At 45.4% G+C, this 17,864-nt stretch overlaps 1 protein-coding gene across 4 annotated transcripts in view; it reads right to left on the reverse strand.

Moving 5' to 3' along the window:
* Positions 1 to 17,864, reverse strand: part of USP7 (ubiquitin specific peptidase 7) — a 217,355-nt gene that overhangs the window by 67,254 nt on the left and 132,237 nt on the right. For all 4 annotated transcript variants that reach the window (XM_075899282.2, XM_006124597.4, XM_025185416.3 and 1 more), the window contains 3 exons: positions 17,445 to 17,533; positions 15,387 to 15,495; positions 5,818 to 5,948 (listed from right to left, as the gene is read on the reverse strand). In XM_075899282.2, coding sequence (XP_075755397.1) covers positions 5,818 to 5,948; positions 15,387 to 15,495; positions 17,445 to 17,533 — 329 coding nt within the window. The remainder of the gene's footprint in view (positions 1 to 5,817; positions 5,949 to 15,386; positions 15,496 to 17,444; positions 17,534 to 17,864) is intronic.

The following is a 17,864-nucleotide window of genomic DNA, read 5'->3' on the forward strand; positions in this document are numbered from 1 at the left end:
GTCAGCAGCTCCTGACCAAAAAAAGGCTCCTCACCCCTGCTCTAACCTTGCCTGTCCCCAGATACCTCAGAGTCTCTTCTACATTAAGCACCCACACTGGAGAAGTGCTTCTAGACTTGATGAGTGACGGGCTAGGTTGTAAGCGCTCTTCATGTTAGACTTCCCTTTCAACTTGCTGGAAATCTATTATGAAGTCACAGTTGGCATAACAAGAAAAAATTTCCTCTATTACATTGTCTTAAAGAGGAATAGCATAAACACCGTACTAAACTTCATTGACCTCGTAAGACACATACAAACCAAATTTGATAGCTAGTGTCACAAACAAAATGATGTTATGCATCATATTTAAGTACTTAATGTTGCAGCCAGCATCACAGTGTTTGAGAGCCCAAGTCTGTTATTAGAGGCAGTGACCTTCCATGTAGTAATTTTGCATACCTGACCTCTGTACCTCAGCAGCAGCTGAGGATTAACGCAAAGGCTTACAGGGCTCATGCCCATGCAACACTCCCCACAAGAGTGTTGGAACTTGTGTGGAAGTTGGTGGGGGCCACTGGCACAGTGGCCCCACAGCTTGCTTCTGATCTTCCCCCTGTTCCTCCACTTCCCCCAGCAGGGCAGGCTAGAAGCTGGAGTCGGGCTGTAGTAAAAGCCACCCAGGGGGCTGCTGTGGGGAGCACCACCCTGGATGGAGGGCCAGGGTGCCCGAGCACAGCCCCCTCTTTCCGTTTCACCTCTAACATTCATGTGTAGACATATCTCTAATCTGGGATTTAAAGCAGATTTTCTACTTCTGATTAACCCCATGTATAGATGCTTTTATTCTGGAATACGTGTGCTTTGTTGTAAATCAGCGTTTCCCAAACTATGGGCCGCAGCCCAGTACCAGGCCGCAGGAAAAAACTACCGGGCCTCAGAGTGGTTGCTGGGGTGTTCTGCGCTCCTGGAGTGCCCGTGTGGCGCTGGGTTCCCCAAGCCCTCGACCGGTCTGGGCGGAGTCTGCAGCCAGATATTCCGGCTCCTTATAGAGTCCTAGCTAGGGGAGGTGTGTCTAGGGGGCGGTGGGAAGAGGAGGAGAAGGAGGAGGAGGAGGAGGAGGAGGGGAGAGATGGCTACCGAAAGCAGCACTGGATGGAGGAATCAGGGCGGGCTGGGGAGATTGGGGGGGGCCAGCGGAAGCAGAGGGGCCGGGGGGCGCAAGGTTGGGGATAGGGAGCTGGCTGGGGAAGATGGGGGGGGGAATGGGGAGAGAAGCGGCTGCTGGAAGGAGGGTTGGATGCGGGCAGCGGGGCTGGCCAAGGGAGATTGGGAGAACTGGCTGCCCGAGAGGGGGCTGGGGGAAGTGGGGCTGGCCAGAGGCGCAGCGGGGAGAGTGTGTGTGTGTGTGGGGGGGGGGAGTGAATCACCCTGAGGGGAGCAGGACTGACTTGCCCATATGTAGATCTTGGGGCGCTGCCCTCCTCCCCCCGCAAAGCACAAAGCACGAGTTAGTCTGGACCAGGGATTCTATTGTTTCCCCGCACACACACACACACGTCCTTGAGTAGTGGCGAACTGTCTGACTGGTAGACACACTCATGCAGTCTGAGCACATTTACCAGTCAGGCAGTTCGAAACTACAAACTGCTACATCTAGTAATAATAAAACTTACCAGACATATAACATGTCTGGTATTTTCTCATCAGGTATTTTCTCAGTTTGTTTTTTGTGTGTTTATATTTTTGGGCTGCAAAAAACAGGATTGAAAAAAAAGTAAAAAATTTGGGAAACCCTGATCTAACCAGCTTTCTGTCTGTCTTACAGTCCCTTTATCCAATCCATATTCCTTAACTTGCTGGCAAGAAGATTGTGGGTCTTTTTACTTTGCTAAAGCTGGCACTAGGGGTTTTGGGAGGACCAGAAACAACTTATTTGAATATTCATAATTTGATTAATGACTATGCAAATATGCAAATGAATGTTACCGGTCCTCCAAAAGTTCGTGAATGGATTTACTGGTCCCTGTGTCAAAAAGTTTGGGAACATCTGTTGTAAATTATTATAAGTCCCCACCAAAGTGGATTTAGGGAAAATATATTTAGGATAAATAAGATCATTTCTATGATGTAGCACCTCTACTCTGTGCAGCAGAGATACATATTTCATGTATCATCCACTAGATAAATTATAAATCTAACTCTCTATTGCTGTAAGTGGCTGATGGTATGTACAAGAAAACATCTGATTTTCATTTCAGCTGACCTCAATGCTGTCAGTGTGAAAGCATCAGACCAGATGGTTGCATGAAAGAGGCAGAAGAAAAGTACATTAGCCCCAGATTAAATAGGGCCCTTTTCCCAGAGTTAACTTAACAAATAATAATCATATATATAGTAGCCCAGTGTCTGAGAGTCTGTAACGCCGAAATGCTGGCTGTTCCCTCTAGGGGAGTGCTGTTGCCTGAAATGTTGGCTGTTCCCTCTGGGCGGCGCTGTTGCCTGAAATGCTGGCTGTTCCCTCTGGGCGGCCCATGCTGCATGGGGAGTGTGGGGCCCAAACGGCCGCTTCCTGTCCCGCGGTGGCCTGGCTGAGCGGCGCAGAAGTCAGCAGAGCGCCACGGTGACGTGTGGCGTGACAGTGGCTCCAGGTCCTGCCTCCCTTCGCCTCCTGCTGTGGCACTCGGCTGACTTCTGTACTGTTTAGCCAGGCTGCCACGTGGGAGCAAGTGGTGCAAGCAACCGTTTGGCCTCCGCACTCCTCATGCAGCACAAGGAGTGCGGAGCCCAAACAGTTGTTTGGGCTCCGCGTTCCCCCGAGTGAGAAGCAGGAGGGGGAGGAGAAGAGAAAGAGAGAGAGAGACAGAGAGAGAGAGAGAGAGAGAGAGAGAGAGAGAGAGAGAGACAGGAGGCAGAGGAGAGCTGAGAGAGAGAGAGCGCACAGAGGCTCAGGAGAGAAGACCGACGTGGAGGAGAGACCTGAAAATCCCGTCTTATGATGGTCTAATTGGCTCATAATAATAATAATAAAGGGCTAGTCCAGAAGAAGCAAAAACTTGCCTGAATCAATTAGGGTCAATTAAGAACACCTGAAGTCAACTGGGAGCTTTCTATAACCAAGTGAGGCAGGCTAATTAGGGCACCCGGAGCCAATGAAGAACCAGCTGATAATGTTTAAAAAGTATTCCTCTTCTGATAGCTCACTGCATGCAAGGAGCTGGAGTGAGAAGGCACTGTGGATGGTCTGAGAGGGACAAGCACTAGTAGGTAACAGGAGGAAGAGCTTGGGTAAGGATGGTGCTGGGAAGGGCCTTGGGGAAATGGCTCAGGGATCTGTAGCCATCACATAGCTGACACTGGAGATATTACAGACAGCTGCTACCACAGGTCTCTGGGTGGGAACCCCAAGAAGAGGGCAGGGCAGAGTTTCCCCCACTTGCCAACTCCCATTTCACCGTGGGAGAGAGTTGATCTGGACAGTGGGTTGCAGCAGAGGGGAAAGACTAATTTGGAAAAGGAAACTGTCCTGTCCCTCAACTATTTGGAGAGGCAGCAGAGACTATAGGGTTTGATCCCTTCACCTTTCCTGGTGGTGGATGAGTGTGGCTAAATAAATGCTAAGCTATGTCCCTAAGGAAAGTGTCTAAACCGAGGGCTGCCATGCCTTTGAGGTGAGCAGTCTGCCTGAAAGTGTGGGACTCACCAAGGCAGAGGAGGAGCTTTGTAACACTAAAAATCTGTTTTCTCTCTCTATTAAAACAGATTTTCCTTCAGGATGACAGACTGATGTCATCATGTCACACTGCATCCCACCTGCCTCCTCCCTCTCTCGCTAACCTTGCTGCTTCACTTGCCACTTGGAATTGGTGTTTTAAACCAAGCCCCTTCTTCCCTTCCTCCACCCCCATCCCACAGTGCTTTTAACGTCAAGAAACGTAGCACAGTAGCTGGCAGACCCCATATATTGCAGCGGTGACAGCCCACGAGCCAGAGGGAGTGCAGTGCTCAGGACAGCAGCCCGGGGACAGGCACTAGGAGCAGGGCTCCCAGCTGTGCTTATGTGCCAGCAGCGGGCTCTTGGGGCTCCTCTGCTGCCAGACTCTTGAGGAATCAAGAGTATGGTACCTATAGTCTGGCTGCCTCCATGGAGATTCACCCCTCACCAGCAGCTGCACTTACCACAGCTGCCATAGCACCCCAAGCCACCTGGGGGAGACACCGAACTGACCCATCTGCTCCTTCCCTTCTATTCCTGGTGGGTCAACAGGTGACCTCAGACTCTGCAGCCAGGGCTGGGCCAGAGAACAGCACAGGCGGGACCACATGGTGGGGAGATCGGGACAGTGGCCCCTTGGACTGCTGCTTTCCCCACTTCAGCAGGCTACAGTGACCCAGGGTACGTCTAGACTACATGCCTCTGTCGCCAGAGGCATGTAGATTAGGCTACCAGACATAGGAAAATGAAGCGACGATTTAAATAATCGCCGCTTCATTTAAATTTATATGGCTGCCGCGCTGAGCCGACAAACAGCTGATCAGCTGTTTGTCGGCTCAGCGCGATAGTCTAGACATGCGGGTGGCGACATCAAAGGTATATGTCGACCACCCAGGTATGCCTCCTGGGATGAGGTTTACCTGGCTGGTCGACAAATACCTTTGATGTCGCCACCCGCGCGTCCAGACTATCGCGCTGAGCCGACAAACAGCTGATCAGCTGTTTGTCGGCTCAGCGCGGCAGCCATATAAATTTAAATGAAGCGGCGATTATTTAAATCGTCGCTTCATTTTCCTATGTCTGGTAGCCTAATCTGCATGCCTCTGGCGACAGAGGCATGTAGTCTAGACGTACCCCCAGAGTGCTGTGTGCACACAGCACTACCTACACCTCTCCGGTCGCCAGAGTTAGAGCCAGCCCTGGTGCACATCACTGCCAGAGAGGATAATTAAGGTAGGGGGAGTAGGGTTGCCAGGTGTCTGGTATTCACCCAGAAAGTTCAGTATTTTCGCCTCCTGTCCGGTAAAAAAAAAAAAAAAAAAAACCCAGAGAATACCAGACACCTGAAATGTCCGGTATTTTCTGATTTCCCCCCCTCCCCGGCCAGGAGGTGAAAATGCCGGGCACCTGGCAACCCTACAAACACTCAGCATCCAGTCTTCCCCTTCTGGAGCCCCTCCCTCTCCCCCCAATCCCATGCTTACCTGGTTCCGCAAGGCTGCTGGCACAAATTGCCTGCCGGCAAAAAGACCAAGGGGAAGCAATGCCTCCCCTGGGCCTTAGTGCTCAACCGCTCTCCTATTCCTATCCCTGCATTCACTCTTAAAAGGGTCATGCTGTTTTAATGCGGTTTTATTTTATTTATTTATTTATTACTTAGTAAGTCTTGGAGTCCTTTTTGGGGTGGGGGGGCTCTTCCCCCCCTTTTTTTTCCTTCAACAGAATTTTTTTTGGGAGGGAGAGGGGTTCAGTATTTTTGTTTCAACCATCTGGCAACCCTAAGGGGGAGTGGGAGGGAGAAGGAACCTAGACTGTCATGGCCTGAGCCTGGCCTTCCCCGGTGGCTGGGTGAGTGTTGGGGTTGTCTACTCCCCACAAGACGGGGGGGGGGGGGAAGAGATTGGCAAATGCAGCAAGGAGGGGGTGCAGCTCCCTTTTGTATTGATACACTAAAAAAGTTAATAAAAGTCATGTTAGGAAAGAATAACCACAGATTCTCTTCTACACCTCTGTAAACTATCCTTAATTTCCTATAACACAAAAGTAATTTTAGAAAAAATGTGGGGAAGCTTTATTAAGAACTTACTATATCCTAAAAAATATTTTAAATTTCTGATACTTACCCAAAGGATTTTGTTAGCTTTTTAGTTCCTACTGGCTTGTCGCTGTGTTGAAGTTCATAGAATACTCTCTGCAATGCCAAAGGAACACTTTTGGATGAGTCATCTCCTTCTGTGGGCATCATGTACACAGCCTACAAAATATTTAGTTCAATTAGTACTCAAAAAAAATTGATTGCTCAGCATGTTCAATTAATCACTTGTTTCTTCTCAGATCTGTTTCATAGAACTACTCAACTGATACTATAATAATCTAACATACATCTATTATAGTTTGTGAAGATTATTACTTACCCATGTTTATGGTTTTCCAAAGCAAGGTGGATAAAATAATCAATTATGCTCACTGTAAACTATTGTAATCGTTCATAATTTTAAACCAGGTAAATATATTGAAGAGTTCAGCAATTCCTTCAATGAACCATGAATGTCCATGCAATCAACACAGTAGGATTTGACAAATATTGTACACTACAGACTATTTAAAAATGACTTTTCTCTCTAATTTCGTTTTATATAATTGAAAACTTTGTGATGGTAGGAAGGGCAACAACAAACGAGTGTGTATATGAACGCACATGAAAGGAGGCTTAGGGATCAATACTAGATTCATTCTTATCGTCTTCATTAATCACCTGGAAGAGGGAATGAAAAGCATGCTAACTCTAAATTACTCTAAACTTGGAATGGTAAAGAACAACAGAGAAATTATACAAAGGTACAAAAAGGGATTAAAATTTATGAGTAGGCAAAGAAATTCAGTTTAAAAAATGTACAATACTCAGAGAAAGGTAACTCCAAAGTACTGCAAAAGTGGTGAGGAGTCCTGTGGCACCTTATAGACTAACTGAAGTGTTGGAGCATAAGCTTTCGTGGGCAAAGACCCACTTCGTCAGATGCATGTGATCCAAAGTACTGATATTTAATGGTTCCTAAATTTGTCTCCCCTGTTAATGTTAAGAGAGATTAGAGGCAATAGCAGATAAACTAGACGAGCTTGTAAGGACCACTAAAAAAAAGCAGTTTTGGAGCAAAAGCTAAGCATCACCACCTCGAGAAGCAGGTTGCTGATAACTTCATTCACTTCATGGCAGCATAACAAAAAGGTGTATGGTCTTGTGATTAATGCACTGAACTAGAACTGAGAAAATCTGGTTCTACTCCCAGTTCCCTCATAGACTTCCTGAGCAACCTCAGGCAAACCTCTTATTCCAGCCATGGCCAACTCACGGCTTGCGAGCTGCATGTGGGTCTTGCCTCCGAAAAGTGCGGCTCGTGAAGCCACTCCCGCACCCGCCCCCCAACGACCTCCGCTTCCTGCCGGCTCACTTGTGCTTACTGGGGTCGGAGCTGCGGGGTTTTAAAAATGGCAGCCAAGATGGCGGCCCTCTTAAAGTGGCAGCCTCTTTTAAAAAATTGTTTTTTTGCACTTTTTTTTGTTTTTGCTTGATAATTCTGGTGCAGCTCTTCCCATTTTTTCCGCCGCTGTTTTGGCTCTCTTTGTTAAATGGGTTGGCCACCCCTGCTTTAATCTATCCTATGCCTTAGCGCTGCATATATAAAATGGAGCTAATACAGTAGTGATGGAAGCCAGATTAAACAATTTAAACAAATTAGATTTAGAGACAAAATGAAGGGAATCTAGAAAAGAGCAACAAAACTGTTAAAGAGTTGGGGTATCAACTGAGAAGATTAGAAGATAGGTAACAGCTAAGGTAAGGAGTCCAATAGTCTTCAAATATACAACAAATATAAATATGTAGCAAGACCAGGAATTTAACATGGTACAATGAAGAGGGTACTAATAGAATAACCAAAGTAACTGACTAAAAATAATCCAGGAAAAATTCCTAAATTCTGTAAAACTTCTGAAAAGTAAATCTGCAAGACTGTGGAAGTGAAAGCTTTATCATATTAGATTAAAACAAATGATATCACAGATGAATCATCATGCATATTTATACTGTTGCCTGCTTAGGCATATTTTTTAAGACTATTATGTCCCATTCTCCAGTTCTGATTTACACAATCTGAGAGTATGGATGAGGACAACTCACTACTTAGACTACTTAAACTACTTATCACAGAGAAACCAGGTAAATCAGCATCCTGTTGGTAAAAAAAGATTTACTGGCACCTTTGCACAGTAAACACAAATTATCAATACTCTGCAGAGTCTCTATTCTGGCACTAGATACCTTATTGGCTTCGCTTCTTTAAACAAGATGGCTCATTATTGTACTTTTGCTTATTCTTAGCTGGCTTCTCAAATTTGAATTTGCCCAAACGAAGGAAATATTCTTTCCAAACAAAATCAAGAATAGTAGTTCAACAAATTTTGCATCCAGTTACCTCTGTCAGTTCAATAAGTCAATATTCTTTATAAACCTCTGAGAATGAAATGTGTACTTTGGGAATGGCTGTGCTCTAACTTTGACAGTAATTAGCACTAGCATAACTAAAAATTAGTATATGCTCCAGTCACAGGACCTAGAATTTTCTGCAAGAGTGTCTATAGATAGAGCCTTGCAAATCTGTGGATATCCGCAACTCATTTTTGTGGATATGGATGCGGATACACGTTTTATATTTAGAACCCGCAAATGTGTGGCTATCCACATTATGTCTGCAGGTATCCGCATCCGTAGCGGTCAATGCGGATATCTGCAGCTCATTTCTGCAGATACAAATTGTGTCCACGTAGGGCTCTATTTATACTGCACTTTTCATGTTGGTACCCAAATGCCTCACAAAATAATCCTAGAGGGATAACTGGAGGACTGAACTTGCTAGCTAGAATCAGAAATTAAAGACTGGGCAGGAGAGCTCCACCAGTAAGGCCCAAGGGTAGAAGCTCTGTCCCTAGGCCTTGTTTAGATTATGGTGGTGGATTCAGATTTAATCAGACATCTCCCTAGCCACAGACCAATACAAAAGCTGAAAGTTCTACTCCTCTAACTTCTAAAGGAGAGAAAAAAGAATTACCTGTTTTGCAACTGGATTTCTTCAAGATGTGTTGCTCATGTCCATTCCACATTAGGTATGTGTGCTCACCACATGCACCAGTGCCGGAAGTTTTTCCCTCAGTAGTATCTGTAGGATACTCTGGTGACCACTGCAGTGGTGCCTCCATGGTACCGTCAGTTCCTTCTTTTCAGAAACTCGGTTTTGGAGGCTGGTTTGTGGAATGAACATGAGCAAAACATCTCGAACACGAGTTACAAAACTCTTATCATCTGAGTGATTGCTCATGTCCATTCCACATTAGGTGGCAGTATTGACTGCAGCACAGCTCTGCCAAACCCAACATCATCTCTAGCTTGCTGAGTGAGATGCGAATGGGTGGACCAAAGACCACATTGAGGCTCTACAAATGTCCTGGACTGGCACATGAGTCCTTCAAAGAAGCCTAAGCCCTAGATGAGTGAGCTTCGACAACTGACGGTGGAGGGAGCTTTGCCAACTCATACCCAGTCGGAATGCATAAGGTGATCTTGTTGGAAAGCCACTGTGCAGACACCCTCACACCCTTTGTTCAATTGGCCATACAGACGGAGAGCTGTGTTGACCTACATAAAGGCTTGGTTTGCTCCAGGTAAAAAGCCAAGGGCATCTAGACATCTAGTTTATGGAGAAGTCTTTCCTCCATTGTCTTGTGAGGCATGGGACAGAACACAGGCAGGAATATATCCTGGTCCACATGAAACTCAGAAACAACTTTTGGCAGGAACACAAGGAGGAGACGCCACAACTGGACTATGTCCTTTTAAAAGACAGTGTATGGAAGCTCTGAGGTTAGAGCTCCAATCTCGGAGACAGATCTCACCACCAGGAACACAACTTTTCAGGACAGGTAGGAAAGGGAGCAGGAACCAAGTGATTTGAAAGGTGGTGCTGCAATCCAGGAAAGGACCATGTTGAGGTCCCACTGAGGAATGTCTTATAATTGCAGATAAAGTCACTTGAGCCCCCACAGGAATCTCACCATGATGTCATGGGGAAGACTGACTGCCCTTGGATCAGGCCATGAAAAGCAGAGATGGCCACAAGATGCATCTCATGGAAGGATGAGCCAATGAGTAGTCAAAAACAATCTGCACTGCAGTGCATTTGGCAAGATACCACGTCACCCAGTGGGAAAACCTTGTCCACTTTGCCTGATATATCAGCCCTGTGGATGGTTTTTTGCTTCCCAGCAGGACCTGCTACACTTCCTCTGAGCAGGTATGCAAGATTGGGATGCAGGAGCCAATTTTTGTCCTGCAACAATGGGTCTGGATGGTTGGTAAAAGGAGCCATGGGGACACAATGGCATGTTCATGAGTGCACTGTCAAGGCCATGCTGGAGTGATCATGATCACCCAAGCCTCATCCTCTTTAATCTGAATTAGGTCCCAGCCAATGAGAGGGACTGAAAGGACCACAACTGGTGAAAGGTGTTTGAGAGAGAGAGCCTCTGCCCCCACTGGGAGCAAAACCAATGGTACTTCCCATTTTGCCTGATCCACAAAAACAAACCACCTAACTCTGGAAAAAAAAAATCACACGGGTCACTTCCAGATGGAGCAATCACCTGAACTTGAGAAAACTGTTTGCTGAAGCGATTTGCTAAAGTATTGTCAATTCTTGGGAGGTGACCAGCCTTTAGATGGATGTCATGACTGTTGTACAAATACCTGAGGAGGGGTGTCTTCTGACACAGAGCTGATGAGTATTCCTTCCCTGCCTATTGATATAGTACACTGAAGCAGTGTTGTCTGCGAGGTCTTGCTCTACCTTGCCCAACACATATGGCAGGAAGACCTCACAGGCCAGACGAGCATTTTTCAACTGCTGGATATTTATGTGGAATCTTGCTTTCTCTGGAGTCCAGGTGCCCTGGTTCAGAGAGCGCCACGGTACATGCCCCAGCCAAGATTTAAGGCATCCAACGCTAGTTCGAGAGAAGGAGCAAGACTGTCAAACTGGACTCCCTGAATGTTTTCTAGAACAATCCACCACTGCAGGGTGATAAGTCCTTGCAAGGCAATAGTAACAACCTAGCCCAAGTGGTCCCAGGACTGGGTGCAAGCTACATGTGGAGTGGCCACATGTGGAGTCTGGTGTGACGGACTACATACGTCAATGCCCAATGGGTGCAGGCAGACCCTAGCTGTAGTCAGGGGAATTTGGGACACTTTTGCTATGAGGCTTGCAATCTGTCAAGGGGTAGAAACACTCTCACACGGGTTGAGTTGTGTACCACTCCAATGAATTCTATCCTTTGAACCAGTACTAACATGGACTTCTTGTCTTTGACTAAAAGTCCCAAGGATGGGCAAATGTCTAGAAGGACCACTATGTCCCTGTAGACTTGGGACTTCGAGCTGCCTTTGACCAGCCGGTCATTGAGGTACAGGTCAATCTGGACACCCCAGCGCCTGATATAGGCTGCTACCATCACCATACATTTGGTAAACATCTGCAGTGCCATAGCCAGGCCAAAGGGGAAGATCATAAAGTGGTAGTGTGCAACTCTACCATAAATCAAAGAAAATGTCTATGATCTGGAAAAACCACCATGTGAAAGCATGTAGTCCATCAGGTTGAGGGCTGCATACCAGTCTCCTGGATCCAGAGCTGGAATGGAGATGGCTAAGGAGACCATGCAGCACTTGAGCTTCTGTAATTATCTGAGGTCTCTGATAATTACAAGATGGGCCACAGACATGCCTTGGATTTTGGGATTAGGAAATAATGGGAATAGAACCCACTGTTCTGATACAGGGATGGAACTTCTTTCTCCATCCCCAACTCCTCTGAGAGGAGTTCCTGAAGAGGGAGTGTAGTGGGGGGGAGGGGAAGGTTGTAAAGGAAATCAAGGGCATAACTGTGGGAAACAGTACCCAAGAACCCAGTGGTCTGACATTTTGGTGGTCCAGACCAGGAGGAAGTGGAAAAAGCAGCTGCCAAACAGGAGGGGGCATGGTGGTGGAGGGGAGAAACCGGATCCATGGGGAAGTCGGATACGTCACCCTTGGGCGCACCCTCAAAACTGCACCTTAGCCTTTTGCTTGGGGTGGGCTTAGCATGACTGGGTTGAAGTTGAGAGATGACTTACCAGTGCTTATAGCCTTTGCTCCTTTTGGGGCCAGAACTATTTCTGGGCAAGGATGGGAACATAGAACCACTAGTTTTTAAGGGTAGTATGGGAGTCCAAATAATTTAGTGTTTATTCTGCACACAGAGCATGGCTGTCAAACAATGTCCTGCATAGACTACTGGGCCTTCGCTGACAAGCTGGAGAGGAGCAGTCAGGAAGCCTGGCCATCGAAATGGCTGATACCACTGTGAGTGATGCTTTGTCTATTGCATTGGAGGCTGACTGGATGGCTGCTTTGGCTGCCACCATTCCCTCTTCCAACAGTGCTCTGAACACCTTCCCTGAATCTTCAGGAAGTGTCTCCTCTAACTCTGCCATGTTAAGTTAAAATCGTAGTGGCCAAGGAGGTTAGTTACCTCTAACTGCAGACTGGAAGAGAGAAATTTTTCAACCAAACAAAAGTCCAGTTTCTTGGAGAAGGCACTGACCCTGTTTGCTCCTGCCATTCCTTTTGATTAACAGCCTCCACCACTAGGTACTTTGTGGCAGGGTGGGTATAAAGGTACTCATGAACTTTTGCTGGAACAAAGTATTTCCTTCAGATGGTTAAGATGAGAGGGTCTTCCAAAGACCAGTAGTGATTTTTCAAACTCCCTCACACATGGGGCAGGCCACCTTGGCAGGTGCTGTGGAATACATGAAACAGTGTATCTGCTGGCTCCTGGAACTGTTCAGCATGAAGTTTCAGGAGTTCCTAGTGTATCTTTGCAACATCCTGTGATACCAGGTGCAGGAGCCTTGTAATGGCCTCATCAAGGGAAGACTATACTAATGCTGTAAACTCTGAAGGATTGCTGGCTCACTGACCTCTCCTGGGATGGTACCAGGTCCTTCTTAGGGCCTTACACCTGTTTGGGAGGATGGGCATCAGAGACCAATGGGCTTTCCAAAGCCCCTGAAGTCGAGCTCTGAGGTTCTGGTGAACTCCCATGCATTTCAGAGAAATCAGGACATCGGCCACTGTCCCTGTGGCCATCCAAGGGGAGTGTCATCGTAAACAAGGGAAGCACCATCAGCTCTTGTCCCAGGGATTTCTTGCTTGCTGTCAGCCTCAGAGACCTGTCCAGTGACTCAGGGGAGAGGTAGAAGAGTCTCTGACTATCTGGATGGGCAGTGAGAACTGCAGACCCATGACAATCTATCCTAGCAGGATAAGTCTCGGTCTTGGGACTTTGGGGAGTGGCTACTGGATTGGCACCAGGAATCCAGCCACCTACACATCCCGACACTCACTTAGTTCTGGGATCTGGAATAGGTCATCTGGCCCAGGGACCTGTGTGACCAGGAGGTCCCTCCATCAACGGGATGGAGACTGACACTAGTGTGATGATGGATGATGCCGATCGATCTAGTGGTTCTGAGAGCAGTGTCAATGTCTTGGAGAAGTTGAGGACCAACCATGGTGCCCCAGGTAAGGGGCGGGAGCTTCAGTCTGTCTGCACCAAAGCTCTGGTGAGAGTCATCCTGAGTCCTGTTTCCTATGCCCATAGACAGGGGAATGGAAAGGGGCACACAAAACCCTCCTTCCACTATCCAAGACTTGAAGGCTCCAAGCCAGGGAGTGCTAATGAGACCGTGGCTTGGGAGATGCTGCACTGGGATGGAGATGCCCAGACAGGGACAGAGTCATCATCTTCCAGACCAGAGAAAGTGTGGGGAAATGGTGCCATCCCAATGCTAGCACCCACAGAGCACTCCAAAGGGAAGTCATAGCAATCGAAGCTGAGTCCAACCTGGTCTCCAGTGCCAGGGTTAGCGTTGACTCCATTAAGGGTGCTCTGAGGAGAATGTCTCTTTCCTTCTTCATTCGAGGCTTGAATGATTTGAAAATACTGAACTTCTTGCGAATGTGCCCCTCACTTAAACACCTCAGGCATCTTTTGTGTGTGTCACTAACAGTCAAAGTATATGTGAACTCTAAACACGGTTTAAAGCCTGTGGACCAGGGCAAATTGGCCAAAGCAAACAGGCCAAACCATAGCAATTCAGTTGCACAATCACTGGCGACAAGAAGGAACTGAAGATGAGGGGAGTGCATAGCTCCCCTTTTACCATGTCATTGATGCTCCACTCCAAGGGTTGCCAGAGCCACTGCCCTACAGATACTGCTGAGGGGAAAAAATGTCTAGCACTTGTGCATATGACAGTCAAACTCACCTAATGTGGAATGGATAAGAACCATCACTGGAAGAAGTGCCTTGTCCCTTACCATAACTTAGTGTCAGGGTGCTATATAAGGAGGAGTTGGGGGTCTGTCATTTTAGGTTTTTTCTACACTACCCAGCTTTTAGCAACACAACTGGGTCACCGCAGCTATGTTTCTAAAAACTGGGCAGCGTAGCCACAGTGAATTGGCTCTTTTGCCAACAAAATCTATCCCCAATGAGTGGGGTTAGCTTTGTCAGCAGAAGTGTGCTGCTGCTGACAAAGTGCTGTTCGCACTAGCACTTGTTGGCAAAACTTTTATCTTTCACTATAGCGTCATTTTATTATTCTGAATGACAAAAGTTTTGTTGTTCAATTGCCGGGGTAGACATAGCTTAGACTGCTATTGGGAAAAGGTGGGGAAGGAAGAAATATGGTCTTTTCTCAATTAGCCCTCCCTCAGGCTCCATTTTAGAGTCCAATTCCCCATAGACCTACGCTTATCAGTTAATCGTATAGTCGACTATATGTTGAGATCCCTATTAGGAGGTCTAGGAGAAAGAGCATGAAACACGGGCCTGGTGCTTGAACCAAAGTAAGCAAGAGTTATACTATTAGTAACAGGTTGTGTCAAAAGCAAATGTTTACCTGCAAGTCAGTGTTTCTTGGCACTAGAACTGATAGCACTGCTAAAAGCACATGAAATATGTAAATACATTCCATCAGAAGAGTACAGGGACACCCAGCTGGTTACATTATAAAACAGTTTGAAACAAGAGTGAAAGCATAACACGGATTGATCATTTCTGTCTATAAATGTTGGGGTACCTCACTAAACTCTTTGGCTAGCGTAGGGGACGACAGTGAAATCCATACTACTGATTGAGCTGTGTCCATTGTCCCGGGTACAAATATGTAGGGGTTCGGAGGCTATCTGGTTACCAACAACTATTAATGTATTTCATTCAACAATAAACCTGACTTGATGTCTTCATATCTTATCTGAGTCTGTGGTCTTTGGGGGCTCTCGTGAAGTCTATTATGCTAACTACCTGTGCAGAGCTGGCATAATATACTAAGGGAGCATACAAAAACGCACGCAACCAAACACTTATCTTCACTGACAGGAGCAGATCTGTCAGAACGCCACACAAGCAAATTCAGAATTTACTTTATTGCTGCTCTGAACTACTATGGTAGAAAGGTATTTAGAACAAAAGCTATTTTGAAATATCATTTTTGCTATTTTTATATTTGAAAGGAAATGACAATACTATTTAGTTACCTTACGTAGTTGATTTGTGAAAAATAAAGTCTGTAACAAACTGTTCATGTAACAGGTTGCGCCCTGGTTCTTCAACCCAACGTATCCTGTGTGCTTCTTTGAATCCCATCTGGAAAGCAGTTAATGGTTAAAACTAATATTATATATTAGTCTTTTTATTTATATATAAATATAAAAACTAACTAATACAATTCTATAAAATATACATTCTAGGCTAATCAGCTGCATTAGCAGAAATCATTATATTCTGCTGCTTAGTATTATATTCTGTCTGTATAAAACCGATTATACGCCATAACTGCCTGCCACCACATGCTTTTAGGCTTCTAATACTCCTATAAACGAAGGGCTGTTTTTTTGTTAAACTTCCTTGTTATGATTTTCTGAAGGCTCTGAGGATGACAAGCACTTCATTAGATACAAATTTAATCTGTATTTAAGATTCAATTTTTAAATTAAAATTTGCAGTTCATCACAACCATCTTCATGACAAGTGGCATCCAGTACTGAGCATCAGATAAGGCAGTTTTAAAACTTACAAAGTAAAAGGAGATTTAAAACTAGGTAATCAAACCGCTGATGGCGGCAACTATATTGTTTGATGGTGATATTAACACCGAGAGCATCAAGACCACAAGGACAAAAACTATATCAGTTTATACTCAAAAATAAAATGAATTTATATTAAGACCTTTTCTACACTACAGTTTTGTTGCCAAAACTGCCTTTAGGCGACAAAACAGTGAGAATGTATATATTGCAAGTGACTTGTTGCAAAAAATGCTGTTTCGGAGACAAAAAGCTTCCACCCCACAAGAGACTTTTTGTTATGGAGGACTGTGACTCTTATCCATAATGTTGCAAGCGCTTGTGCATCACTATCGGTGTTTCACAGACATCAATGTGGGATTGTCTGGAAAGGTGCATGACGCACACATCTTCAGGATTGCAATTTATTGCTCTGCACACTTTCAGTAATACAGCACCAATGGTAGACATCCCCACTCCAAATTGATTTGTGATGGACTAGTACCAGTCTGGAGTAACAAGCTTCCAGACAGCAATTGCCACATCCTTCTCTACTGAGAGGGCTGCTCTTGTTCTGGTGTCCTTGCGCCACAGCCCAGGGCCAGCTCAGTGCACAACCCCAGGAAGGTTGCTTTATGTATCCCAAAGTTCTGCAGCCACTGCTCTTCATCCCAACACCTGCATAAAGGTGCGATCCCACCACTCAGTGCTGGTTTCCTTAATCCCAAAGCACTTGTCTACCTTATGAAACAGCACCGCGAATGCCAAACGCAATTCTAAATTGCTGCTGTCCATATCATGCAGAATGTCAGGCACCTCTGAGTTTTCTTCAGACAGTAACTTCAAGATTAACGCTGCCATGTACAATCCTTATGATGCTTAACAGTATGGGAGAAAAGTGTGAGATCCATCCTTTCGGTCTGCAGATGCTAGAGTGCACAGCAAAGAACTGCAGTTGAAAAAATGGTGCAAAAGGAAGCTGGAAACAATGGAGGACTGGGACACAAAGCAGTACCTGACAGAAAATTTTGCAGTTCCATATTCACATGTCCTCACAACACCTAGCAACAGATGGTGTTGCCAGAAACTGTGGGATACATACCCGCAGTGCATTGCTCATGCTGTCAATGATAGAGCTCCAAATGTGGACATGATCTGTGACTTTGCTTGTGTCAATTTCTGCATTAGTTTCATCAACAAAACTTCGTAGACAAACCCATAATGAGAAGTGTTTTGCACTAAGTGAAGTTACAGAAGACTGCATTGCGCAACACAGATGGAGAAGGTACTGGCACAAATATCTCTATGCAGCATTTGAAAAATGGGTATATTTCCCTTGAGATGCTTCATCAATTAATGTTGGAAAAGTGCTTTGAGATCCTCTCTTGAATGGTGCCATATACAACTAATAAAACTAGATACTTCAGCTAAAATTCAAATGATTGCTCTAAATGTTGACTTTTCTGTAAATTTGTTTACTATGCATTTCTGCTCATGAGTTTTTTTGTTTTGTTTTTTAAAGATACGTACGCCACTCCATGTGGAGCATCTGCTTGAACATAGACTTCAAAAGTAACTTTGTCATCCTCTATAAATCCTTTTTCAGGATCAGTAACTTCCTATAAAACAGAAATGAGAATATTAAATTGCTGCAAAACTATCTTCTGAATCCTAATATGGGGGACATACTGAAAAAAATCCATATTGGATATTAAATCTGCAGATTCTGAGTAAGTAAGCAACCATCAAAACAGTTATTTTACCCATTAGATACAGAAATTATTGAAGGGTAGCAATTAATCTCTATGATACTGAGCTCAATGTATTGAAATAATTTTTAAATACCTCAGTGTAAAATCTTTATTCTGACTTTGACAGTTTTTGAAACAGTATTTACATTACTTGTGGATAATAGGATCAGTAATTTACCTCCAAAAAACTAGGCTGCTC

Source organism: Pelodiscus sinensis, chromosome 15, assembly GCF_052426305.1.
Source record: "Pelodiscus sinensis isolate ZL-2025 chromosome 15, ASM5242630v1, whole genome shotgun sequence".
NCBI classification, from domain to species: domain Eukaryota; kingdom Metazoa; phylum Chordata; order Testudines; family Trionychidae; genus Pelodiscus; species Pelodiscus sinensis.